At 49.4% G+C, this 27,658-nt stretch overlaps 1 protein-coding gene across 4 annotated transcripts in view; it reads right to left on the bottom strand.

Moving 5' to 3' along the window:
- The window catches only part of Klhl3 (kelch like family member 3), a 109,760-nt gene that overhangs the window by 11,730 nt on the left and 70,372 nt on the right, over window positions 1-27,658 (bottom strand). For all 4 annotated transcript variants that reach the window (XM_060380584.1, XM_060380581.1, XM_060380585.1 and 1 more), the window contains 6 exons: window positions 21,994-22,110; window positions 16,923-17,072; window positions 7,087-7,204; window positions 6,521-6,718; window positions 4,665-4,766; window positions 1,506-1,634 (listed from right to left, as the gene is read on the bottom strand). In XM_060380584.1, coding sequence (XP_060236567.1) covers window positions 1,506-1,634; window positions 4,665-4,766; window positions 6,521-6,718; window positions 7,087-7,204; window positions 16,923-17,072; window positions 21,994-22,110 — 814 coding nt within the window. The remainder of the gene's footprint in view (window positions 1-1,505; window positions 1,635-4,664; window positions 4,767-6,520; window positions 6,719-7,086; window positions 7,205-16,922; window positions 17,073-21,993; window positions 22,111-27,658) is intronic.

Genomic DNA, 27,658 nt, shown 5'->3' with positions numbered 1-27,658 from the left:
CAACCCACAGGGAAAGGGCATCACCACACGGATCTTAGGAGGTGCAAGGAAGGGGCCTGAAGCTATCACAACTAAACCGTCAGGGAAGAGGGGGAAATCACAGGAGTTATGAATGGAACTGGTCCCCTGAGAGCATGGGCACAGCACAGAGAGGGCACTAAATGCCAAGGGCGGGGAATGGGGTCACCCAAGATGACGTGGCAAGGACAAGCCCACCCAGCTCTAAAGCTCGGGCTTCTTGACTTCAAGGCATTCATGAGGGGCCAAGCTGTCAAGCTTCACAGAGACAGCCTCCCCCCCCCCATGCTTCTGAAATGGAACCATGCAGACATTCAACTCCACGACCTGCTGATGTGTACACAAAACGTCTCTTAAAAAAAAAAAAAAAAAAAAACTAAAATGGCCTAATGGCCTAATGCTAAGAATGAAGATATGTGAGGGCGTTGGAGAGAAAATGAATGTGTGACTTTGTGGAGAGCATCTGGCTTCTCTTCCCAGGAATCGAGGTCTTCCCACCAGCCCCACACTGAGGCTCAGATCCATCACCAGGAGCCCTAGGAACTGTGGCCAAGGCTCTGCTCGCTCTCCCAGACCACAGCTCCCGGATGATGGGGAAGACAAGGAGAAAGAAAGGGACTGTGGCAGCTCCTGAGCGCCTGGACCTTCCACAGGACAGAAATAGAAAAACATTTGGGAGATCATTTTCTCCACTTGTTGGGGAGGAACAAAGTAAGGAAAAGTAGGGACAAGGGCCATAGGCTTATCTCCAGCCATAAACACTGCTATGCTGGCTTTTCTTCCCAAGACAACAGCTTCAGGAAGCAGGCTGAGCTTGTCAGCTAAAGCCAGGGCAGGACTGAGGCTCATTATTTGAGGACTAAAGGCTCCTACTTTGGAGAGAGAATTTTAACTCTACAAGTCACTAATTCTAAAGCCGTGGGCAAAGCGAGCCACCTCTGGTAGGACTTTCAAAATCTTGTCAGTTGATAAACTGAGGCGAGGAGTAAGTGGGTGGAGGCCTCAGGCCAGACACACCTGTAATCCCAGAGGCTGAAGTCTGAGGGCAGCCTGGGCTACATCGTAAGATTTGGAGGAAGGAAGGAAGGGAAGGCATTTGTACCATGACAGCACTCAGCACAGATTGGCCTGTACTCCCCAGAGAGGTAGGCCTGAGTACAAACAAGGGAATGCCCAGATATAGCCTAGGCTATTGGTGAGCTTGAGGCTAGCCTGGGCCATGGAGAACTTGTCTCAAACAAACAGAAAACAGTAGTGATAGGAAGGCAGTGAAGCCAGCACACCTTTCGTGCTGAGCTGGGCGTCACTGGGAAAGGCTGATCCTTATATGTGGTGTGCATGTGGTGGGGCTATTCCAACGAGAGGAAAGGAGACGGCATGAGGGGGAATAGGGTATGGTTCCGTTGCTTGTCTCTAGTCTCAGCCACAAGGAAAGAGGATGCAGCCTGGACCCCAGGGCTCTCCCGTACCCCGAGGCTCTCACGTACCAGCGCCACTGCGTCGGGTGCTCATGTCTGCCACGTATGTCCACTCGTTGGTGGCCGGGTTGTACTGCTCCACGGTGCTCAGGCACTGCCTGGAAGCGCCATCGTAACCCCCGACGGCATACAGCTTCCCTGGAACAGACAAAGGGACTGAGGGTGTGCCGGTGGCACGGACACAGCACAGGAGCTCGGCTGGTAAAAGCTCCACTTTTATCCCGCTAAGCTGCCGCCTTTGCCTCATCTGGGGTTCTGGGTCCCCTTCTTTTAGAGCACCCAGCTTGTTCTCCAGCCACGGGGCATACGGCCCCTCCAATCCCTGCCTTCTGTCAGCCATGAGACACTTAGAGCCCAGGTACCCAGCACAGCGCACCCACTCGGCATCCCTGAGGCTCAGTACAGGCTTGCTTGGAGAACTGGGCTCAAGCGCATCCAGAAGAAGACGCCAGCGCTGGAAGATACAGGGCTCTCTCAGCCTTGACCACACGCCCACCCGCTGGCTCTAGGCTCACAGTGTGACAAGTGAGAAGAATATAGAAGAGTGTCTTTCAGTAAGAGCCAAGCGCGGCCCCAGGCACTCCTCCGGGCACACTGGTTTGCAGAGCAGGTGTGTGAGGCGTGCTGGGTACGCGCTGGGCTGGGGCAGCTGGCATTTTTCTGCAGGCCACCTGTGTTCTCTAAGCCATGGACAAGAACCCCGAAGCATTATCAACTGCTCTTAAGTAAAAATAAGGCTAAGCTCCTGTGTCTCCCTGTGTCGTTTCTGTCTGGGGCGGGAAGCTGGAAGCTGGGTACAATAAGGAAAGGAAAAATGGTTACCTGACCTATGTGAGGACAAGGGTTCGAACACATGAGCTTTAACAATTAGTTTTAGACATGATAGGACAGTCCCTTCTGTGGGGACAGAGAGAGAACCCTGCTCCACCTGTGGACATCAGTTGTGCAGAATGCTGTGACAGTAGCTAAACTGACACCAGCTGCAGGCTGAATCAACAAAGGCACGGTCAAATCTACTTAGAATTACTTACTCAAGAGCTGGGGGTTGTTGTGTGAGTCCCTAATACAAGGGTACAGCTAGGATGTGAGAATGCATGATTACGTCATTAGCTTCTCAGGCCGTCAGGGCTGCTGACCCAGCGATCCTTCTGTTGCCAAACTCTTTTCTCTTTGAGTCTTTTCAATTGACCTTTGTCAAAAAGACCTCAACTGCGGCCGACAGACAGAGAGACAGATTCACGAAGGACCCTCTCCAGAGTCCAGGCGACTCCTTCGTGGGCTCAGGCGGTCCCATCTCTGCGACACCCTGTCTGCTCTGATGGGCACTTCTGTCTACACTCCACCCCGTACTGTGTACCTTGTCCTTCTGAAAGAGTCTTCCAGGAGGCAAGGAGCCAATTATCCTGCGACTGCTAAGTCATTCAGGCTGCATAGCCTTGGGAGCAAGGGGGAGAGACAGAACAGACCGTGCAGAAAGCCAAGTCCTCGGCCATTGTGAGGCAAGGTCCACTCCGATTCCTCCTCCGCATTCTTAGAAACACTTTCCGCTGCCCAGGCAGCCCGCAGCCCGCAGAGCCTCAGGGGCAGGAGGGCAAGAAACAAGCCCCAGCCCCCCTCTGCAGGGGCAGGGCAGGCTGTTGGCACGCTGACAAAAGCCCCTGTCAGGGGAGCACTTTAACTCTCGGCCATCAAGGCACCTGCTCCAACCCCACCAACCACTCCAACCTCGTACCAGACGAAGCAAACGGCCATCCAAGGTCTGGCCTTGAGCTTGTCAGCAGGCCTTTAACTCCCTGCTCTGTTGTTCGGCGCTCCTCCTGGCTAGACAAATCAACTTCTGTCTCACCAAGAGGATGAGACCCCAAGAAATAATTAATCCACCCTGACCGAGGGATAGAATCCTGTCCTCCCTAAGACAATGTGTTCGGCTACCCTGGGATAACACAGCTTTAAGTGGAAATGTCGAACTACATAACCGCGCTGCGGGCTGAGACGCGCCGAGAGAGGAGACGGCTCATTTTATCAATTGCAAATTGATGGGGGCGGGGCCCAGTCCACTGTGGGTAATGCTATCCCCACGCAAGTGGTCCTGGGTTGTATATAAGGAAGCAGGCTGAGCCGGCCACAGAGAGCAAGCCAGCAGGCAGCATTCCTCACGGTCTCAGCATCAGTTCTTGCCTTGGGTTCCTGCTTTAACTATTTATTTATTTATTTATTTATTTATTTATTTATTTTATGGGCTGTGATCTACAAGCCAAACCCTTTCTTCCCCGAGTTGTTTTTGGTCAGTGTTTTATCACAGCAGCAGAAAACAAAGATACCATCTCACTGCACTTTAGGCTAATGTGGGGGGAAGGGGCACACGAAGCAGCCAGGCACACAGCTGGATGAGCAGACTAGTACAGACTAATAAATCTGCATTGGCTCATCGTGGCTAACATTTGAGTTCAGCTCATACTCTCTGCTTTGGTACCGAACTCACAAACTCCTACCTATCAGCAGCTGAGAATGGTCTTCGAATCTAGACTAGGAGGGCCCTGAGATTTACTACCATAATTCAAGCACTTCGTTTGCTCTCTCCAGGATTTAGTTTCCGCACTGAGGAAAACTCTGAGACCTACCTACGTTCTTCCAGAGGGTTCAAGAGAATTAGTAAGAGAAAGGGATGTTTTACAAATTTCTGAGCCTTGTCTGGCCAGGCCTCCAATCTCACCACATTCTCCTGCCTCAGCCACGGCTGACACCTAACCTATCCTGAGATGTATCCGACCTGAAAAAAGAAGCCTGCCTTTCTCATGGCCCTGCCAGCAACCATGAAGGTGAGCAGAGAACTAACCAACCATAGTCAGCACCCATCCTCGGTACCCCAGGTCCTGGGTTGACTCTGGGCTCCCTACTTCCTTCCCAGCCCCCACTGTTAGCAGAGATATTTACAGGTGGCCCGAGGGACAGGCTGCCTCTTTCTTCCTCTAAGCTGCTGAGCCCTTTCTCAGCCTTGGCTCAGGAGCTTCCCCCCTGAGTCGCATCCTTCCTTGCCTGCTAACTACAGACGATAGATCAGTGACCTGAAAAGTACGGCCACAATAGAGCATGGAGTGCGATGCTGGACTAGGGACAAGGCCCTCAGGCTGGGGTGGGACCAGCCACCATCCTCTACAGCCTCCTTACCCTCCACGACACCCACGCCCACGCTGCTCCGCCGAGTGTTCATGGGGGCCACGAAGAACCACTCATTGGTCTTGTAGCTGTAGGCTTCTACCGATGCCAGTCCTAGGGAGAAGAGAATAATGATATTTCTACAGCCATGGGCCTCACTCACCCTGACGTGTGAGGAACAGTGGGGCCGGACAGAGGGCAAGACAGGACCACAGACTCCGGATGTCCAGCTTGGTACGCCTCTGCCTGGCAAGTGGCCACAGTAACTCCTCAGCCTACTTAAGTCGACCACTGACCACATGACTTACAAGGAAGCTGATGGGATGGAAAGGGTACCTCTTATCCGCACTGCAGATATAAACCATTAAACTTACAGAATGGAACATGTGATGCCACGCCGAATACCAGTCCCCAATTTACAGCTGGGTGGCTAAGAATGTACCTTCCAAGGTGAGCTTGGGCAGAAATCTGGTGGGCAATTTCTGGGTGGCCTTCACATTTCTGATACAGGTACAACCACTTCCTGCTTCTTGCTACCAGGGACACAAATGACCTGGCTGGAGTCATGACAGCTATGTTGTAAGCACAGGGAGAGTGGGGAGAGCCAAGAGGAGAGTGAAGAATCTGGCTCTAGTATCCGTGTACAATCAGAGCAAGCTGGGATCAGTGACCTCTGCACTCCATGTTTCAAAAAACATGGAGTCGGCTAGGCTTTCTCTGCAGCAAAAGGAAGTCCTGCTGAAATAACCACCATTCCTTCCTAGATGATTCTCACTGACAGACCTTCAGAGAGGTGTTCAATAAAGAAAACAAACAAACAAAACACTGTTATTACTTCCCTCAAGGCCAAAGACTATCCCTGAAGTTGGAGTCACAGACTCCAGTCATCTTACCTGACACCATAAGTACAGATGACCTCTCTCCAAACCTTCGCCCACTAAAGTTACAGATGGTTGGGGCTGCCACATGGATACTTGGAAATTACCCAGGTGCTATAGAAGAGCAGCCAGTGCTCTCTCCAGACCCCGGGTTGAAATTTTGAAGTGAGATAAAAACTGGGAGTGAGGCCCATGAGCTGGTGGCACAGACCGCTGGGCTCTGTGGGGCAGTAGAAAGAACGGTGGCCAATGGGGCAACAGTACGAGCTCTGAGCCAAGAACCTCAAACCTGGAGCCTCGGGTCGCTCAACTGCTCAGTCAACTGCTCAGACTAGAATCCTGAATATGCCCCATCCGAACAGCTCCTTCCTCTTCCTGATCCTCTGAGGAAACAGGCTGCTAGGCACAGGAGAGGAAAGAAAGGGCCTTCTGACTGCAGGGTCTCCTCAGAAGCCAGCACATCCTGGAGCAGCTATGACCTCAATACACCAGAAGGCTTGTTTCCAGCCCCGGAGGCTGAGTGACTAAGGATGACAGCACTTAAGAGTTTGGACCTTGAATGCCCTGGAGAGCTATACACTTACGCTGACGGCTTGTTTCTTGGACAGTTGTAGTGGGAAGTCCTGGGACCTTTGGGGGGGATCCTTAGCACTGGTGGCGACCCTTGAGGTGACTTAAGATCACAGTCTCTTCTCTTCCTGTTGCTTCCTGGCTAATGAAGTGAGCCGTTTCAAGTGGCCACACTGTGCCGTGATGAACGACCTCACCACAGGTCTACACAGGCTGTGGACTGGCACCTGACGACTGTAAGTCACGGATGCCTTTTCTGTGTGAGGATTCCGTCAGCATCTCATGACCATGAAGGAGAGCTCACTAATTCCGATGGATTCGTTCCTAGGGCGCTGCTCCAGTTGCAAAGAGTCTAGCAAGAACTGACAGAACAAAGCAAAGCAAGGTGGCGCAGGGTAAGAGGGTATGCCGAGGACCTACCGGTACTGCCGTCAAAGCCCCCAACTGCGTAGAGAAGGTCATTGAGCACGGCCGCACCCAGCGTGCTCCGGCGCTCCTGCATGCTGGCAATGGATGTCCACTGGTCCTTCACGCTGTCGTACACGTCCACTGTCCGCACCCGCAGAGAACCGTTAAACCCACCCACGGCATACACATGGCCAGCCATGAACACCACACCTGAGGCACAGGAACACAAGGCATGAGAGTCGGGAAAGGGGGAGGTGTGACTGCCCAATTTGATGGGTGACACTGAGGAAGCAGGGTGGGGATATGACTGACTCCCTACGGAAGGCCACCTCCAGCCTTAGCTATCTGTAACTGTGGAACTCGGGTTTCTTCTGCTACTCGTTTCTCTCACTTCACCTGATTTGAGCAAATTCCTGAAGTTGGTAGGTAAGAACTGACTTCAAAGCAAGTGTCCCCCATGTGCAGGTGGGAAGGGGAGTCTGGGGAAACAAGGAGCAGCACAGCCATCGTGAGGCAGAGACCAGCGGGGGAAAGGTTGCTTGGAGCCCAGGCAAGCCGGGGCCACCGGGGCTGCTTACCTGCTCGGCACCTCCTGGAGGGGAGCTCAGCTATCTGGTCCCAGCGGCCCTCCTCAAAATCATAGCACTCCACACTGCGGATCGCCTTAGGAGCCTGGCCACCAACCACAATCATGACCTCCAGAAAGACAAATGCACATTAACTCACATGCGTGGAAACTTCCACATGCTGCCTGCCAGGTTGCAGAGTTACATACAAGAAGATGCCCTAGACACGGAGGGTGACACCTGATCAAGCGAAGCCTGCATACCACCGAAACACACATATAGGCATACACCTCCCAAACACCCCTACTCGAGTTGTTTGTTTGTTTGTTTGTTTGTTTTGTTTTGTTTAAATCTCCTACAAGTAAGGCCATAGCTAACAAAACCAGGAGAGTCACTGTGACCGAGAGACGAGGAATGTAAAGTCCAGAAGTCATAGGTAGACGGCCAGAGGTCAGCAACGGGAGGCAGAGCAGACAGGAAACCCAAGCCCAGCTGGCACAGAGGCTGGGCTGCTGTGGCTCCTCTTCCTCTTCTAGACCGAAACTGTGGCCCACATCAGCACTGCCCACTGTGGGCTGTACTTCATTGGGGAGTCAGGAAATCAGCTCAGGGTTGTGACCAGAACACAACAAGTTGAACAGCTCAGAATATACAGCCGGGGTGTTGTTTTATGAAATAGTTGTCCTGGTTATACACACTTAAAAGTATATTCCGGATAGCAATTCATGTGTATGTCTTGCTGCCGGGAGTTGTCAAGTCACAGTAAAGCTGTGTCCTGGCTACGCTGATGAACTATAGTATTTGCTTGTGGCACCCACACTCTCAGGACTTTGATACATACCATTAATAAATAAGAACCAAAATGCCAAAGACAGCAATAGTATGCGTATGGTGATAAACTTGGGTTCACCCTCACTGCCTTCATCGTGATAACACTACCCCTTCCTGGCATTTCAACGCCTTCTTTCGAGGTGGGAAAGCAGGCGGTGTCAGCTGGCTGGCCTAAGCCATGGGGTTAAGCATAACCTGAAGCCTGTTTTATACACTTAGCCGTTCTCAAACTTCACAAAAGCACAAATCGCTGGGCCCTGCCTCAAGTTTCCGATTCATCAGGTCCAGAGTCTGGCTGTGAATCCATCTCTAACACAGCCTGGGAAATGCCAGGGCTTGGCTCCAGAAGTGGACATTGAGAAGCACATTTTTAACCCCTGGCCTGCAGGGATTTCTTGATGATCTGCAGTGAACAATGTCAACCACGCTGAATCATCACACTGCTTTCTACTTCCCCGCTGCAGTTACTGAAGGAGAGGGGGTCATTATACCATGTGATCTGGCAGAAGGACAAACCTCAGGAGAAGAAGCCCAAACTGGTGACCATTAATACAAGGTCAGCCATGATGCCAGACTGCCCCACTGCCCGTATCACTGGTCACTGCTCCTTAGAACCTGTCCACAGGGTCTGTGAGCCAATGTCGGTCACAAAGTCTTCAAAGCTCAAGGGTCTCTTCTGACCCCTAATACCTTCCAGAGCAAACCAAGACACTCAGGCCTGACTTTACTGTAGTGCACCAGGACCACAGGCCCAACCTAGCTGTGGTGCTCCCAGACCACAGGCCCAACCTCTCTGCAGTGCTCCCAGACTGAGTCTTCACGTGCCTTTCCTACAAGCCTTAGCTCAAAACCCTTGGTTTAGGTCAGCAGAATCATTCTCAAAGAAAAGTCAGATTGCACATTTCTTCCCACCATATCTTGTTTAACTGGCAGCCAGGGGCAGGTCCATAGAGTGAGAGAGAGAGGTGGCGATGAACTCAGCTTCTTAGCAAACATCAGAGAATGTCCAACTCCCTTCCTCTAGGGTAGCTCTGCCCGTGGCTTGCAACCCCTTTGGAATGACCCTTTCACAGGGGTCATCTAAGACCAATGGAAAACACAGATACTTATGCTACAATTCACAACAGTGTCGAAATGACAGTTGCGAAGAGGAGCTGTATTAAAGGGTGATGGAGAAGCACTGAGCTAAAGGCTGCAGGTCTGTCCTTAAACCTCCCTAGGCCTTGCATTAAGTGTCTCACTGTCATTTAGGTTAACCCCAAACTCTTAAACTCAAACAATCCTCCTGCCTCAGCCTGATGGAACTCCAGACACATGCCATCCCCTCACGCCCAGCAATAACGATTTGTCCTCTGAGGGGACCCTGGGTAAGGATGGGTGTGCAGGAACCATTAGGAACTGGTCCTAAGCTAACAATAATGCTAGCTGATTGTCATGTAATCCTCCTAAAAACTGCAATGTACTTGAGAGGCTTGTGGGGGCCCTGGCCTCCCGATCCCAGGTCTCAGCTGTGTGTTGAGGGGCTGCAGTTCTGCTCGCTGGAGATTTCTGGTTGGCTGAATATGGCCAAGCTGAACTCCGCCATGACAAGCAAGGGTCATTAGGCACCTCCCCAGGAAAACATGCCTGCTATGGAAGGTCAAATGAATGTTTATTTTAGTGATACTGACACCTTTAGCTTCTTAGACTGGGACCTTGACAGCATAATGAGTTTTAAAACATGTGTCCGATGCTCTTTCTCATCCGTCATTCTGCTTCCAAGACAAGGACACAGGAATGACCACACTGGAGCAACCAGCACACACCTGCAGATCAAGACTCTTAATCCTGGCCACAGGGAAACCTCCGCTCAAGTCGGAGTGGACTACCGGGGCTGCACGAGAGTAGGGTGTGTCCAAGCTCTCTTCTGTGACAGGTGAGCTGGGCAGAAGGCAGGCCCAGCCAGTCGGTCCCTCGGGCCAGGGCAGGAAGCGAGTCTCTCTTACCCTGGTGCGTGGGGCCGCAGGGCTAACACCAAAAAATGCATCCAAACGAAGCGTGTCCAGTAGAGTAGAAGACTGGTCCACGTAGGCGCCCCTGGCAAGCGCACAGTAAGATTCAGAAATAATAGAGGGTATAACGACTAGGCAGCATGGGAGCAAAGCCCAAAGAGAGAGTAAAGGATTGGGAAAGCAACAGGCATCTGGGTCAGACACATCTTGGCTCAGCTATGAGTCCCATTCTAGTCTGCAGTCAGCCATGAGCAAGATGGTCGACCTTGCTAGGCCACATCTTCATCACTTGCATCATCTGGAAAGCAGACTATTTCTCACACAGTGTCTATAGGCGTACGTGACTCAATGCACTTGTTACAAGGGTTGGTGAACCGCACGCCATGTTGTTAGGTAAACACTGGGTATCATTACTGATGCTTGAAGGTTTTGCTAAAAAAGAGTCTACTGAAAATGTAGAGAAGGGAAATACATGAGCCTTGAATGAGAGAGTGAGGACTGTGAACCCCAGGGGTCAAGGTGCGGGTTTCCAGAATCCCGGGGTGTTTGATGGGGCATGGAATAAGATGGAAGAGAGGCAGTGCCAATCAAGGGCCTCGGGCCAGGTGTGAGGTCACCCTAGCTACCTACCAGCAGCCTCTGATCCCAACAGTTTGATCTGAGAGCAGGGCAATCCAGCCCAGGAGCAGGCTGCCATGTCCTGCCCATGGCCATCCTAAACAGCTTTTCCTATCATTTCTGAAGGAGTAGGAAGAGGTACCCACTGAGCAGGAATCAAGAGCTCTCCTCTGCACCTCCTGGAACCCAGTTTTCTTCTCTGCTGCTGCCATCTGTGGAGCTGGGCAATGTAGGCAGGCTCTGAGACTGAGAGACAGTCTCTGGTTGTCCATAGCAACCCAGGCTCAGGGAGAGTGCCAGGTGCCAAAGGTATGGGAGCCAAGACGGTATTAGCTGTTCCTTCTGGAATGTATCAGGATGCACTGCCTGTCCCTAGCTCAGGAACACACTCTCAGCTCCCTCTGAAGCTAGCTCAAGGAAGTCTGTTCCTTTCACTAGCTAGCCAGAGTCACTGCTGAGAAACGCTACCACAGTGCTAATCTCCCTCCCTCCCTCATTTCTCTAAGCTTGGTGTGTCAGGAAGCCCGACTGAGCTGAAGTCGTGACAGCCCAAACCAGTCAGTCCTTGGAACTCCCCAGCAGTTCCCCCAAGTAACCTTCTCTTCATCAGCCTCCTTGGCCATTCACAACTCTCTTGCCATCTCAGAGAGACTTCCTAGGGGGCAGGAGTCGGGATCTTTGCACAGAAGAATGAGGTAAAAGGCTCCTGTGGGGTTTAGGGGCCCAGCCACCCTCTGACTGCACTTTAAATATGGGGCAGCCATCTTCTGACCCTCCTCCTCGGCCGTGGAATTAACTCTCCACCCTTTACCTGTGTGCTGCCGCCTTGGTGGTTTGTGTCTACCAAAGAAAACCACACAAGGAAAGGGATGATTCTGCGATGAGGCTGCAGCGAGGCCCTGCCTGAGTGTGCCCCCTCTCTTTCACACAGTAGAGTCCCTCACTGGAGAAGCAAGCTTCCTTGCACTGAGGTCATGAAGCAAGGAATCAAAATCTGCCAGCAGTCCCGTGAGTGAGGTCTTCCTGAGATGAACCTTTGCACGGCTGTTTCCCTGACCACGAGCTGGGTGTTAGGAGAGACCAGAACCAGCACGACCCAGATGAGCCAGCCCAGGACACCTGCCCCAGGAAGCTGCAAGACAGTCAGTGTTCGTTGTGTTGAGCCAGCAAGGTTATGGCGGCTTGGAATACGGAAACAGATAATGCATAGTCCATGGCCAGTTGGTGACATAGCCTAAGAGTCAATTTCCCTATCTTCCAAATGGGACGATTACAATTTTGAAAAATCTCTGAGATAATAACGGTGGAGAACTTGGCCCAGTGTTGGGTACTTGTGCTTGTTATCACTATAGGGACTACCATCCCTTGCACCGCCACAGACAAGCTGGAAAGCCAGGTGAGTCCCTCAACACTACTGTATCTCGGGGTTCTCTGCCAGTGCAGCCTCCAGACCCATGAAGACAAAGACGGCATGTGTTTAGTGGGCAGCACACAACACTGAGAGGCCGCCTCGTGACTGCTCTGTGTAAGCAATATTCTGTGTCATCATGGACGCCTCAGGCGACCCAAGCAGACACAAGACACAAAGCACCCATCGCCATGAGCCTCCACCATCCCGGGGCAGAAGCAGTGCTCAGAGGCCTGTGCCACAGACTGGCTGCACTTAGCCTGAGTGCTCAGCTCGAGACCAGTGCAGCGGAAGGCTTCTCCTATTCCCCTCCCCGGAGCAAGGGCATCGTGGGCAGTGCCCTGCTACAGCGCTTACATCATGGAACTGGCCCATGCACACACGACTCCCCACCCTTCACTTGGAGTCTCTTGGCGAACGGATAGTTAGTTGCAAGTCTTTGCATGTCTACAACCTACCCAGTGCTGGGGACCTGTGGAAGGACACTGGGTGAATAATGCCTGCGTGTGACAGCTGACAGCCAGGTGCAGGTTGGGGCCCAGGATTTGTCTGTTTGATCCGAGCGGCTTCTAGTCCCCCGGGAACGGTGGCTAGGCTCCCTCAGTGTTGGATGGTGTTGCACACTGAACCAAACAGTCTAGAAAGCACGGCACACATCCTTCCTACAACCGTGCAGACACACATGCGTGGGTGCTGAAGACAGCGGCATGCAAGTAAGAGGTGGGACGATGGCTCAGTCCTATGTCCCACAGCAGTACTTCTCCTTTTAAAATATCTGTCACTCATGAGAACCCTGCCCTTGGACCCCCGAGCCAGGATCTGGGCTGTATGCTGAGGACACAGGCTGCCACAGAACCTACAGCTTAGTGCAGGAATGCACACGGCACGAGAGAGCCCTAAGGGGCTGTCAAAGCCTCAACTGAGGAGTGCATGCGCGATCCTGAAGCCACATATAAGTCCATTCTTCATAGACCAGCGTTCACATCACCAATGCATCTCCGTCAATCATATGTCCACACGTGAGTGAGGAACTACTAAAGGTCAGAATTCAGGAAGCATCACAGTGTGAACATCGAGCAGTAATTCTCTTCTAACTCTGCGGTCCTGTGCTTGTGGGAGGCCCTGGGATCAACTCCTAGCACCGCCCGCAGAAGAGGAACACTTGGGATTGTATCAAAATCAAAAACGCCCCTGAGGAGATTTGACAAGCAAGGAAAAGCTATGCGTGGCCAAGACAAAGCGTCGCTGGCCACACGGACGGGAACGGACTAAGGCGGCCGGCCGCTGGCCTAGAGATGGACTCTAACCCGAGTGACTCCCATGGTTTTTCTTGCAGAAATAATGAACTGACTCCGAAATTAGCAAAACCATGCCCAACAACAAAACTGAAGGCGTCGGTAGTACCTCGGGACCTGAAGCCAGAGAGCAAAGCAACAGGACACTTGCATAGGGCAGACAGATGGACAAGATGCAGAACGGAGCCCGGAAACAGACCAGGACGTACACAGTTGAGTCAATCAACACATACGGTCGACGGCTTACAGCTAAAGGGGCAGGGACTGAGGAGGGGAGAGCCTTCCAAGGTGTGGTATGTCACCTCCAGATATTCACATACAGAAAAAGCCGGATGGTTACATGATCCTTACTCCATATAACGTATTTTGAAAATCTTCTGAAAATGAACTATAGCCTTAAATGTAAAGCTTCAAACTTACAGGGGGAAAAAAGTGCCACCCCTCCCCCTGGGGGCGGGGCTTAAACTCAAAATAAATCACAACAGAAAGAAATTGAAACCTTCAGGCATCTGCTCTCCCCTGAGCGTAGATACTTCTGAGGACAGGATTGGAGGCTCCTTAGAAAGTTAAAAATAGTTCTGACATGAGATCCAGCAATCCTGCTACCATGCATGTATCCAAAGTACATGAAATCAAGTTGTCAAAAGACACCATCACTCTGATGGAGACTACAGCCTGGTCCACGATGGCTGAGCTCCAGCTGCAGTCCATGTCTGTGATGGTAGCGCAAACAGAAGGCACAACCCGTGGTGGGATGTTATTCAGCCCAAAACAGGAAGGAAATCTTGTCGTTTGGAGCCAGAGCACTTAACGTTAAGGAAAATAAGCCAGGCTCAGAAAAACAGCTCTCACCTGCGTGCAGAGTCTAAAACAGGTAAACTCAGAGACAGAGCAGAAGAGCAGCTACAACAGGCGGAGGGGAAGGGAGGCGGCTAGGGAGCTACTAATTAAAGGATACAGTCTTCCCTTACATGTGGAAAGGCTAATTCAATAGCTCTGCTCTATGACGTGATGACCACAGTTGACAAAATGTTACACTGTTGAAAAATCACTGAGCAAAATTTAAATGTTTTAACCATAAAAAAAAAGTATATGTGGTCATAATACATGTTGGTTTGCTCAGTTCTGCAATTCCATAAGGTATATGTTCTTTAAACTATTTTAAATCACAGAGTACATGATAAACATATACAGTTTTTCTTGTCAATTGAAATAACTAATTTTTATACATCCACTCCTTCAAAGATACTGCTGACTAAGCAAAAGTGGCAGAAAATATAAACAGCTTAAGAGGAAAACTAAAACAATGTGCATACACCAAGGCCTAATGCCTTCGATATAGGAAAGGCCCATGAAACCCACCAATAAAAAGATGCATTCCAAAGGACAGGGACAGAGGACACAAACGAAGCATTTCCCCCAAAAGAAATACAACAATGACATGAAACCAAGATTAGTACCCTCCAAGATTAAAGAGACACAAATGAAAATATGCCCTTTAATAAGGAATATTTGACACAGATATATTTGCAATGTAAAAATGGAATTATTCCAAACACTTTCAGTTAAGGATTGCGAAACACACACGGTACAGAACTCCAACAAAGTACCTTGTACCCATTTCAGTTTAAATGCTGACTAGGCCCGTACCCGTCATTTGTAGCATTTGGTTAAGTAGGGCCAGAGAGACATATTTCAGTCCTCACAGAAGATTACACATACATAAAAAAATATACACTTCCAGTTATTCATGAATAAGTGTACAGCGATACTGCTGAAAAGGGAACTCACCAAAGCAGAAGCTGCGGCTGTGGAGAAGGGGCTCCAGGTGACCTTTACTTTATTTCTAATTCATAGTGTATTCTTATTAATATATAATAAATTTCTATTTCTATAAGTAAAGAAACATAAACGTCTTCATTTTAAAACTACAAGAAGGGCAAGCAAGATGGCTCAGGGGGCGAAGGTACTCGCCACCAAGTTTTAACAACTTGGGAGTTCAATCCCAGGGTCCCACGTTGTGGAAGGAAGAACAGACTCCCACAAGTGGTTCACACACACGTACATGCACATACACACGGAGAGACAGAGAGAGAGAGAATTAAATGTAATAAAATAAAAAACAAATTCCAGTTCAATGTTTCAACAGTGAAGAACAGTAAGGCAAACGGCCAGAGAACAAGTCCCTTTGCTCTTCTTGTTCTTCCCCTAAGTGGGCACGGGTGGCAGGGGCAGCCATCACGCACACACTCAGGTTAGCTCAGGATAAGGTGCGAGTCAGAGAATGGGTTCCCTCAGTGAGTCCCACACAGTGGCTGGCTGACACTTGGGCAAGTCCCTGAACTGCTGTGACCCTCAATTTCCTTTGCAGAACTAAGGTTTATAAGCACCGGTGTTTAGGGTTGTGGAGTTTAGCTGTGCTGGCTAGTTCACATCAACCTGCCACATCTGCAATCATCTGGGATAAGATCATAAGATCTGACTGTAAGATCATAAGATCTGTCATTTTCCTAATAGGTGATTGATGGGGGAGGGCCCAGCCCATTGTGGGTGGAGCCCATCCCTGGCCTGGTGGTCCTGGGTTCTACAAGCAAGCGTGCTGAGCAAGCCATGGAGCAAGCCAATAAGCAGCCTCCCTGCTTGAGTTCCTGTCCTGACTTCTCCAGGGATGGACTGCAATGTGGAAGCATAAGCCAAACAAACCCTCCCCGCCACACACACTTGGTCCTGGTGATTCATCATATCAGTAGCAGCCTTAATGAAGACAGCACCACACCCTCAGCTGGGTGTCTGACACATGAGAACTCCATGAGGACCCAGCTCCTTTGCACTATAGGAAACGTTTGTGACGTATGAGCACACTGCGTCCACCTGCAGGATCCAGAGGGATGGGGGTTGGGCCGGGGCTGCCACGCTCAGAGAAGCCAGGTGGACGGTAGTGAGCAATGACCTGTGTCTCCAGCTCTCAGAGACTTCTTGGAAGCAGCAGGCGAGGAGGAGGGCAGTAGTTAGCTGAGAAGAGGAGGAGGAGGGGAGGGGGGAGCGCCAGGACACAGTAGGAGTCTAAGCACTTTCTGGTGACACCCTGCTGTGTAGTCCCTAGGCAAGGTGACTCAATCCCGCCTCCCTTCCCCACTGGGTTGACTGAGACCCTCCTCTCCGCACCCACGCCCACCCACCAAGCTCTCACCAATACGTCAAGATAGTGAGAAAACTACTGCCTGAGGACTCTAGGGACCACCAGTGCCACATCCCTCATCCCACTGATGAGAGACACAAAGACCAGACAGAGACAGCACCCCACACACACACTACTCTGAACCACAGGATCCCCCAGTACCTTCCTTCCCCCACGCTCCTACTTCATTTCACAGGTTCCCATTACCTGACTTCCCACCCTGCTCTGCCATCCACGAGACTCCTGAGGCCTGGGGTCTGCTCTGTCAGCCCTAGCTGTCTTTCAGATCACATACAGCATGACATGGGAGATCAGGAGAGGGCGCTGAGCAAAGCTCCCTGATGCCACTGTGGCCATTTTGAAAGTCTAAGCAAAGCAAACAGAGGTACTAACAGATTCGAGAGGACCCAACAGGTCATCTCTTGGGTCATAAACGCAACCATGAGCCAGAAGGAACCGAAGCCGGAGTGGAAGGCCACTTTCCGGGGAAAGTGTGTGAGGCTTGGCAGAGGCTGGGCCGAGCTTACCTTGGGCAGGCTGACTGGAGTCCGGGGCTTGGTCCTGGGGTTCTTGATCAAGAGCCTCTGGTCAAGGGGTAGTAGGTGGTACTTCATGGCCTCAATGAGGAAGTCCTTACAGGTGTTGTTATTCTTTATCAAAGCCTCTTCCTCGACTGTCTGGGGGTAACAGGCCACAGATGACCCTCCGGAGGAGTGGGACGATTCCCTAGCCTCTTCCCCAGGCTGCGTCATTCCCACCCACCCCTTTCTATACCACACCACCTCAGACTCCAGGACGGGCCCACAGAGTTACAAGCTAGTAACTTGTAATGGGCCCACTTTTCTCATCCCTGTTAGGCTGCTCCCACTAGCCTGGTTGCCTAGCAACCTCTGATAGTATCACCTGCCGATGCCAGGGGCACGAGATATAACTGGCCTGAGACCCCCACCCAACCCAACCCCCCACCCACCCACTGCATAGCCAATAAGTCTTGTTGGTTACACAGTCCTCAGGACTTATCACACCGTCCTTTCATAGGGCAGAGATGAAGATTTATATTACAGTTTGGTTATACAGTCCAGACTGGTTTATAAAGAAAGACAGATGCAGCCATGTGTGGTGGTTCACACCTTTAATCCCAGCACTTGGAAGGCAGAGGCAAGTGCCTCTCTGTGAGTTCAAGGCCTGCCTGGTCTACAGAGTCAGTTCCAGGACAGCCAGGGCTACATAAGAGAAACCCTGTCTCGGGGAGGAAAAAAAAAAAAGACAGATGCCTTTTCTGCTAAATTGTGCACACTACACATTCCATACATGTGTTTATACAAAAATGTATATGACCTGGGAAAGTTTATTTGTTTACAGAACAAAAGGACCAGACACCCATAAAGTTGGACGGGGTCTGACAGGATTCATCCTGAAGGATGCTATCAAACTGAGACCTGTTTTTCCCAGCCTAGTCCAAACACAGACGCTGTGTTCTCAAGAAATCTACATCCAGAACAACTTAAGATGGTACATCATCCAGCATCGCAGACCATTCCAGCCAGGACTTCAAATAAGCCTGCACAGAGCGTTACAGCTAGCCTTCTCAAGACTTCCCAATATTCCAGTTTCCTTAGGGTCCCAGAAGAAACACCGTCCCAAGAGCAGCAGGAGACATTTAAGAAAGTGGTGCCCCATTTCCCAATAAGGGATGGGTGGTTTTTGATAGTTCTGTGGATGATGAATGTTTGTCGTCACTAGAAGGCAGCTGGTTGCAAGTTGATAAATGATCTTGGTCAGGGAAAAAAAAAAAAAAACACACAAAATATATGGCACTTAGACTCAGGGATCTCTATTTTGTCTTCTTTCCTCTAAGCTTCTTTCTCTCTTATCTGATGTTAAGGAGGGAAAAGAGGAATAGGGAGGAAAAGATAAAAGGGGGACATAGGAATAATGGAACAAAAGGGTAGATTATTGAATTGACTCAAAATATAGAGCTCTTACTAATCTCAGATGTTTTATATTGATATAGACTTTTGTATATCGATACAAATTTAATGTTATTTTTGATACATATACATACAGATGTTTCAGCTCTTGTGCAAGGTATTTTACCTCTGCAACTCATCTAAAAAATACAATGTGATGCTCTAGTCCTCTTGAAAGCTGCTATTACATAACATTCTAGGAATAATTTAGAAATACAACTTATAAGTCAGTCAAACTTGTTAGATACTAGTTTATCTGATTACAGAAATATGTTTCCTAGGTTGAACAGACAGTAAGTATCTAGAAATGAGCAATGTTTTCCTATTTCAGATATACTACAGAGAAACGGGAGGTTTGCAAAAACCTCACAGATCCACATACTTTGGCATTTCAGATGTTTTATTGCCAGTGGTACGCAACTATAATCCCAGAACTATGAGAGGTAGAAGCAGGCAAATCTCTGTGAGTTTGAGGCCAGCCCGGTGAACAAAATGAACCCAGGACAGCCAAGGCTACATAGAGAAACCTTGTCTCGAAAAAAAAAAATGTTTTATTAGTAAAAGGCTTTTTTGACAGCGAGATATGTCAATTCCTGGTAGCACCCCATTCTACATCAAAGATGATGAGCATCAAAGAGCTTCTATAAGGAGTTTGCTTCAAATAAGGCAAGCTAGCCACTGGGCAAGAAACTACCCTTGCTTCAACTGCAGACAGCATGCTGTTCAAACTTGGACAAACTATGCAGGGAAGGCAGCTGCCGAGCTTTGCCAAGAGAAGGTAGGCAGTCCTTCATAATTCCTGCTTCTCAAAAAGGTCTGTCATATTCTGGGCCAGAAGGCTGAAGACAATGACCCAACGTTTCAGAGAGAACTTGGTGGCTGTCCAGGCAGCCAGCTGTCTCTATCATTTCCATAGCTTTGGAAGCTTGCTCTGCACTTCCTGTTTACTTAGGTAATATTTACCCTTCTCAGGTCTCTGAGGGAGCTGAAGACTAGATAGTTATAGGCTCACAATTAAGCTTTAATTGTTTAGGATTTTTTTTTTTTTATTTATAGTTGCCTTATTTACCTTGGGCTGGGCAGATATTTTCCTTACACTGTCTCATTATCCTCACCATCCATCTCCCAGCCCCCATCCAATGCCATCCACCTTAATCCTCCTCAACTGGATTATCTTTCATCTATAATCCCACGGTACTTGCTTTTATTCTTTATCTGGGCTATCACTGGAGTCCTTTCTCCAGTCCCACGTGGCTTTTCTCCACACTAACCCATGGTGGCCTCCTCCTTTCACCTCTCTTCCCAGCTGTCTGTCCTTCCCGTGATTCCTCATGGATTTCTCCAAAGCCCAGGATCCTTAGCCACATCTACCCCATTCTGCCTTGCCCAGATATAGGCTGTTTAATTAGCCAATTAGGTATAATGACTTAGGCAGGTTTACACAGAGGGCCAGTAATTGGCCTTAGATCAACCTCCAACATATGTCCGTCCCTGCCCCAGTGCCCACACCAGCACTGAGGTGACAGCAGCAGTCTGTTCTAATCACCTTCTACCTGGATAACGGGATGCTGAACTCAGCTCACAGAGATCCACCTGCCTCTGCCTGCCGAGTGCTAGTATTAAAGGCGTGTTCCACCACCGACCAGCTTTTTTTTAATTTTTTAATTTATTTATTGTTTTATTAATTACATTTTATTCACTTTGTATCCAAGCTGTAACCCCCTCCATAGTCTTCCCCAAGTCCACTGTTAGGGGAGTTCTTCCTCCCCTTCCATCTGATCCTAATCTATCAGTTCTCATCAGAACTGGCTGCATTGTTCTCCTCCATGACCTTATGAAACAGAACATCACAGGCGGGGCCAATATGGCAAGGAAATCGGGGCACATGGCTGGGAAACAGCAGAACTAACATAGAGGATTGATATAAATGGATATCTGCTCAGTTATGGCGCTTAAAGCTTATTAATAAATCTTATAAGCATCTGTCTCAATTTGGGGGGGGGAACTAGAGTAGGTAATTGGAAAATCATCCACAAAATAGAAATTTTCTTCATCATACTTTAAGCTTCAGGGTCAAGGAAATGCTAATGAAGCACCCTCTCCTAGAGGAGCTTGCCTCCTGAGCCCACTAAAAGTCCTTGTTAAGGGAGGGCCATCACCTTTCCCGAGCCATCGTTTCTGAGCCTCTTTTCATACCCAAATCTGACTTTTCTGTGATAACCAGAATAAGCCCGTGTCATTGGTAAGCTTCGGTTGTGGGGGCTTCAGGGGCTTCTTTAGCACACACCCTCGCTGTGAAACAGTCCGTGCTGGAGGCCATTCCACCTGGTCTCCATGGGGCGGGGCAGGTTGACAGTGTCACTGGTCACTCAGGCATGTTAGGGGGTGAGACATGTGGCCACCAGGTGGCAGCACAGGGGCTTCCAGCACACCCCTAACACCTGTAAAGGTGTCACCCAGGGACACAAAGAGAGAGCGGTTCACTGACCTCTCAGGCCTGAGAACAACAGGGACGCTGCGCTCGGACTTACTCTCACGAATAAACGTCACCTGAAGCGGCAGGCAGTAACACAGCAGCCAGCACTCACTCAGCCCAGTAACGGGCCTTTGGTGGGTCATCTCTTTTTGTCCCCACACAGCCCATCAGAGCTGAGAGAACTGGGGATCCGGGGTCAAGTGTGGCAGGGTGACAAGGGCAGAGTGGTGCAGCTCGCCTGCTCAGCCTCCTCTATCACCTGACGCTTGCACATTCCTCAGGAAGAGCCTGAAGGGTGGCTACCTGCCTCTGCATTTTGTTGAAGCCACGCCTTTGAAAGTTTGCAAGCATGTCCAACCCCATTTACCGCCAAAATGGACCAACCCATATGTCAACAGGACGGAGGTTATCAAAGGTGGCAGCTCACAAAAATGTGTGCTTCAGAGCCTGGTGGACGGGGACTCCAACCCTGACTCCCTCATGCTGACCAGGGACCCAGACTAATCCCAGGCTCCAAGCTTCAAGAACCAAAATTGAAAAGGGGGGAGGGTCTGATATCAAGAGGCCCATAATCATTGCCTCAAAGGGCTGTTGTAAGGATTAAATGAGAAAACACCGGTGCACCCCAGAACTCTTATCTGTTCTTTCTTCTCTCGGAGGAAGTAGAATATATGCTCTATGCATCTGTGAAGAGCTGGTTTTCACACTCCTGACCTGGACTTGTGGTTGCCTAAGATCATAGCAGAAAGGGAACATAGGAGCCTTATGGAAATGAGTCTTCTTGCTCCAATCTTCCGAGAGAAAACCAGCTCATACTGATAATTCATATGTCAGATTCTGCGCTGCCTGCCTGCCCAGATGCTCCAGAGTCCCTTAGCCCCTGCAACAGCTCCACTTAGAGCTACTGCAACATCTGACCAGAAGCCAGTGGCGCTTGGAGGGTGAAGTGACTCAGAGCTGGTGGACGGAGCCTCGACTGAAAGCCCACATCTGCTCACACCCATGCTCTTCACATTTCATATCCACACGTCACACTCAGTACAGGGAGCTGGCAACCTCCATCCCCACAGCGACTCCTGAAACACCTCAGCCACACCATACGGCCAGAGCTGCCTCTGCTCTCCTCCAGCAGGTGACCTCGCACGCACTGACCTGGACTAGATAATCTCTTGGTAGGAGAGGGAGCCGGACATGCTCCATCAGCTTCGCCATATGGTCTAAGCGAGTCTCCTTCTCATAATTGATCCATGAAATCACAGCTTCAAACACCTAGGAAGAAAAGAGAATGCTTAATAAGAAAAAAAAAAAAAAACAACTGCCTCAGTTTGTAAACCAGGAAGAAGAAAAAAAAAAGTTACCAGTCATCCACACAGACACTCAATCTAAGACCTGATATTTAGGATGAAACAAAAACAAAGGCCTTAGATACTCACTAGCCTACTAGAGAACACACACAGAGAATGATAAGCCCACTATCCCATGTATGCGGTCATCAAGGTCATACTAAAGCAAGTTCTGATAGTCACTTAAGGATAGGAATGCAGACTAGTTACTGTAAACTAGATATGTAAAGAGTACTCAGGACAGAAGAGCAGGGGTTATGGTCTCCTCCCCGCATTTATTCCCCAGAGAACACTGAATGACGACAACAAGGTTGTCCTCTGCCTAAGGCTGGCTGTGAGGATGAAAGTGATACTGAATGCCACAGGGCAAAACATCTTCCATGGACTCGGGGTCAATTCTCGGCACCCCCCTGGCAGCTCACAACCATCCACAATTCTAGTTCCAGGGGATCCGGTGCCCTCTTTAAAATCAACCAGATTGTATGCTCAGCGTGTACATCCACTGTTTGGCAAACTCTACCTCAGTGTCAAACGATCTTACTTCCAAACTGCAGTAATAGAATCTCAGCACAGTAATAAAACTCAGATCCGGGAGCCCACGGACACTTTAGGAAGTGCAAGAACGGCCCTTCCGCAAGCACCTCCATAGGAACTGACTCAACAAGGATCATCAGTGGATGCCAGCGTCAAAAGCTGCCCAGGCAAGAATTCCGTTCTCAGAGTCATGCCACGGCGACATTCTTTACAAGGCAAGAGGCACACTCTCTGACAGATGGAAGCTTAGATAAGGGATCAAGTTTACTAAATTTACTACCTAGAAGAGGACAAATCTGTTTTGTTGTTGTTGTTGTTTTTGTTTTATGGGACAGAGTCTCTCCATACTGTCCTGGCTGTTCTGCATAGACCAAGCTGGTCTTGAGCTACAGAGACCACTCCCACACCTCTGCCTCCAGAGTGCTGCACTACACACCTAGCCATTAAAGTAAGTGTTTTCTTAAGATTTATTTTTATGTCAGTGCCATTCAAAGGAGTGCAGATAAACACAGAGGCCAGCAGAGGGCATCATCTCCCTCAGAGATGGAATTATAGATGGCTGTGAGCCACTATGTGTGTGTGCTGGGATTTGAACCAAGGTCCTCTATAAGAGCAGTCAGTGCTCTTAACCACTGAGACATCTCTCCAGCCAAGAATTTCAATTTTAAAAAAGAAACAGAATAGAACAGAATTTTTAAAAATGAACCTGTACATGCGTAATTTTTTTCCTCATTTCTGAATGTCATGTATATTAACCAGAAGCGCACAAGTCTTGTAGAAATGGAGTTCTGTCCCTTAGACACAGCATTGTTTCCTGGTACATGATATTCACTGGAATAGTCTCATCAGTGAATGGATGGCCAAGTGGCTTCAGAGGAGGCGTCTGAGGAGGCAGTGGCCCCTGGCCGGGCTGGAGAGGAGGGCAGGGCTGGGAGGAGGGCTGGGAGGAGGGCTGGGAGGAGGGCTGGGATCTCTGAGGGAGGGAGGTGGGTGCTGGCTGGTAATCCCTCTGCCTTACATGCTTTGCACGCCTCTCCTTACGCCCTTCTTCCTGACTGTGAACTTGCACAGGAATGAGATGGCGCCATCTGTCTCCTGCCCCTCCCACACAGTATGACAGCAGCAGCTGGGTGATGAAGCTTGGCTGAGGAATAAGGCTTGGGTAGGTAGAGTCACGGATTCCATTCTCCCCACCAAGCGGCATAATCTTTGCTTGAAAGGTCAAGACGCACGCACGCACGCACACACACACAGCGGCTTGCTCTTCCCCTGCTGCTGGTATTTAACATTATCTTGACTTTGGTTGGACCAGCCTAACCAGCTCCACTCTGTTGCTCTGTTTACCTACTCAGCTGTGAAAGCCACAGCGTGGGACAGCAACAACCTCCGCAGAGACCACAGGTCTCTTCCATTTGGGCTTCATGCTTGAAAACAAGCAAGAAAATAAATGTCCACACAGCTTTAGCCCTGGACGCACTTGAAGTCACCCCCAACAGCTCACCTGTGAAGGCCTCACAAACGTCATCCTCCTGAATTCTCAGGATAAGCCAGTGAGTCAAAGACCTTTAGAGACTCGTTCAATCCAGAACTGGAAAAAGGCAGGTGTGGTCCCCTCAAACCCAGCTATGCTGTTCCTGTTTCCCATTAGTCTCAAGTGTCCACTGGCCCCGGCTTGGCAAAGCACAGCACGCAGGCCAAATCCAGCCTGCACCTGTTTTGCAAATACAGTTTCTCTGGAATAGCGCCTCATGCATTCAGACTCCACCGGCTGCTCCTCGCAGAGCAGCGGAGATGAGGATCACACAGCGCAGCGCCTGGAATACTCTGCCTGCCCACTGCGGGAAAGATCATAAACTCACACTCAGTAAAATCTAAGCAGAGAGCCCAGGGCTTCAGTCATGGGGCAAGGCGTACGTGATGGCGGTGTGTTCACGGGTTCCCTGATGAAACGCTCAGCTGCTCACACCTGGGGTCTCATCTCAAAGAGATAGGGTCATTTCCTCACTGGTTCATGCTGCTGAACCAGTTTCTTGGATGCTTTAAAGGCGGAAGGGTTGAGGCAAAGTTTTTATTGTTCTCCCCACAGTCCTGAGGCCCTGGCCAAATAAGTCCTGGCCAGAGAACAGTAGGTAACTCCCCACCCCCACCTTGGTTACACAGGCAGCTGAGAAAGGCTGGTCCTGAGTACCTCAAGTGAAGGGGGTTCTGGGTAGTAGGTACTGATGCTAGCTTTCAAAATGATCAAGGAGAATTCAAGACCAATAGGCAGTTTTGTAACTGGGAAAAGTGATTCTCACAACAGGAACTTGAAGAGAAGCTAAATCAAACGAGATCAAAGAGGAAACTGGGTTCCTGCCCATGGACCTGACGTGCTAATCAGGGCTGGAGGATTTTGATCAACAACACCTTACATGCAGAACCTCATTTCATCTGCACAAAACTTCCGGAGGAGGTATCACGGTTTCATAATTTTAGAGCTGGTCAGCCAGACTCAGAGAGTAACAAGCTAGCAGACACTACGCTCCCAGAGAGGAGGGACCCCAGGTGCGAACTCACTTCAAACCCAAAACCCCGAATTTGAGGGCTTCGCAATAGTTCATCTTAGTCCCGAGTAGCTCAAACCCTGAGCCAGCTGCAGAGCTGGGAGCCAAGTTCTTAAGCCTGCAATACTAATTATAGCCCTCCACACTGTCCCGGGACATCATCCCGGGAGAGGCATGGAGGGCAAGGGCATTTGCCAAGCCTGCTTCCATGCTTCTAAATTGGGAGCTTCTATATATAAGAACGCCCAGGTTTTCTTTCTTCGTTGTTGAAATTAAAATGTATTGACATCATTTCCCCCCTCTAACCCCTCCCATATTGCCCTCCTCCCTCTCAAATTCATCATGGCCTCTTTTTGTTAATAAATGTAGGCATTCCGGCAAGAGACCATTGGTAGCCTGACAGTTGAAGAGCCTGCCCAGAGACCAACAGCCAATGGCAGGCTTGGAGATGGTGCGGAGGAACCTGATTGGTCGCCCAAAGCTATATAACCTGCTCTCTCTCTCTCTCTCTCTCTCTCTCCTGGGAATAAACCAGCCTGTATCTGCTCGCCCTGCGCCTCTTACCACCTCAGCTTGGACACCCTCTCCTCACCCACGAACTGGACCCATGGGAGGAGGACCAACATCTATACATGCACATGTATACAATCTACTGAACCCATTGAGTGTTGCTTGTATGTCTGTGATTTCAGGGCTGACTACGTGGTATTGGAAAACCAACTGAGGAGTTCATCCTTGGTGAAAACTAGTTCTCCTGCTCGAAATAAGCCGTTCTGAAGACTATTTTGAGCAATAGATTCATCGTTTTTCTTACGGGAGTCGATCTAAAACATTGCATAGAATGTAGCTGGGTTCCTGGGCATCCCACGGAGCATTACACCATGAGGGAGAGAGTGCGTGTGTGAAGACAGCATTTTCATGTCTCTGCAGACATCGAACCCTCCACGATGGACTCCCGCCCCCTCCCTAACCCGGTGGCAAAGTCAGCGTGGACCACGTGGGTGTGGGAGGTCTTCCAGGCCACCGCTGCTCTCAACTCGGTGCTTTGCTCCACATTATTCCTCTGACGTCATTACATAACCCTTTCAAAGCCCACTTTGCCCTATTGATATTTCAAGATGAATTTTCACATACACTAGGCAAGTTTGTCTTAATGTTAGAATGTCATTCAGATATTTCGAAATGATATGTTCCTAAAGTTTCTGAAAGCCAATCTAGTTTGTAGTTTTCATCAAAAGTTCCCTTTTATCATTGAATTTGCCTGTCATTCATATTTTTGTACAACATATTTAAATTACTTTAAAAACCATCGTCTACTTCGCCTTGGATTTCAGATAAGAGCTGTTTGAGGCCACAGCTCTTCCTAACTGAGCTACACTGCACTTATATCTGCTGGTTTAAATTCTGCCATAGATCATTTCTAGCCTTTTGGAATGGCAGATTATTTTTTATCTTCACTGAAGCACAGATCATTTAGAATACCTTACACTAAGAATAATTCTATAATTGACTTTTATGTGGACCATTTCTTGTCCAGGTACCTTGGTGCAGATTTCCATCCTTGAAAAAGAATACTAGATGCAGGAGACATTCCACAGTCAAGGGCCCAGGGCCATACGAGCCCGAGAAGCAGACCATGCTGCAGCCAGTCCCCATCAGAGATGTGTGCAGTTCAGGGTCTAAGCTCTGAGCACTCCCCAACGGGCTCTCCCAAATGCAGCAGTTCTCAACCTGTGGACCGCAACCCCACAGGGGCCACATGCCATCTGATATCCTGCATATCAGATATTTACACGAGGATTCATAACATCAAAATTACAGTTATGAAGTAGCAATGAAATAATTTTATGGCTGGGTTGCATAACATGAGGAACTGTATTAAAGGGTTGCAGCACTAGGAAGGTCGAGAACCAAATTAATCTGTGCTGAAAACCACTTTTTCTTTTAATGCCTAAAAATATATATATATATATCTTGTAATATTATAATTTCATGAGGCACAGTTGGCTAAGTTCTGCCCTGAAAAAATGAAAATGTTCAGACATTTTTACAGATTTTTCCTTCATTCCAAACCTCAACCCACCACACATCCTTGATTCTCACCAAGCAGGTCACTATTCTCCCCATGGACAACAAGCTATCTCAAACTTGAAGAGAAATGGTTGCAATTTCTACCATCCATCGCTCGAGTCCCTGCAATGCCTTTCCCAGGCAGCAATCTGGGACAAAACACTCCCGGGTGTTTTCTGTGAGCACGGACCATCATGAGCTACCTCTCTGATCCAGATTTTCTGGACACAGGCTTTCAGTCCATCTGCTCACCACACTGAGCTGCTGGACAGTAATGGCTAGGGCAGGTCATCTCTGTACCCTCCTGACAGAGTGGTACAGCAAGAG

Source organism: Meriones unguiculatus, chromosome 3, assembly GCF_030254825.1.
Source record: "Meriones unguiculatus strain TT.TT164.6M chromosome 3, Bangor_MerUng_6.1, whole genome shotgun sequence".
NCBI lineage: Eukaryota > Metazoa > Chordata > Mammalia > Rodentia > Muridae > Meriones > Meriones unguiculatus.
Note: the sequence above shows the minus strand (reverse complement) of the source record. Positions and strands in the feature narration are given on the sequence as shown.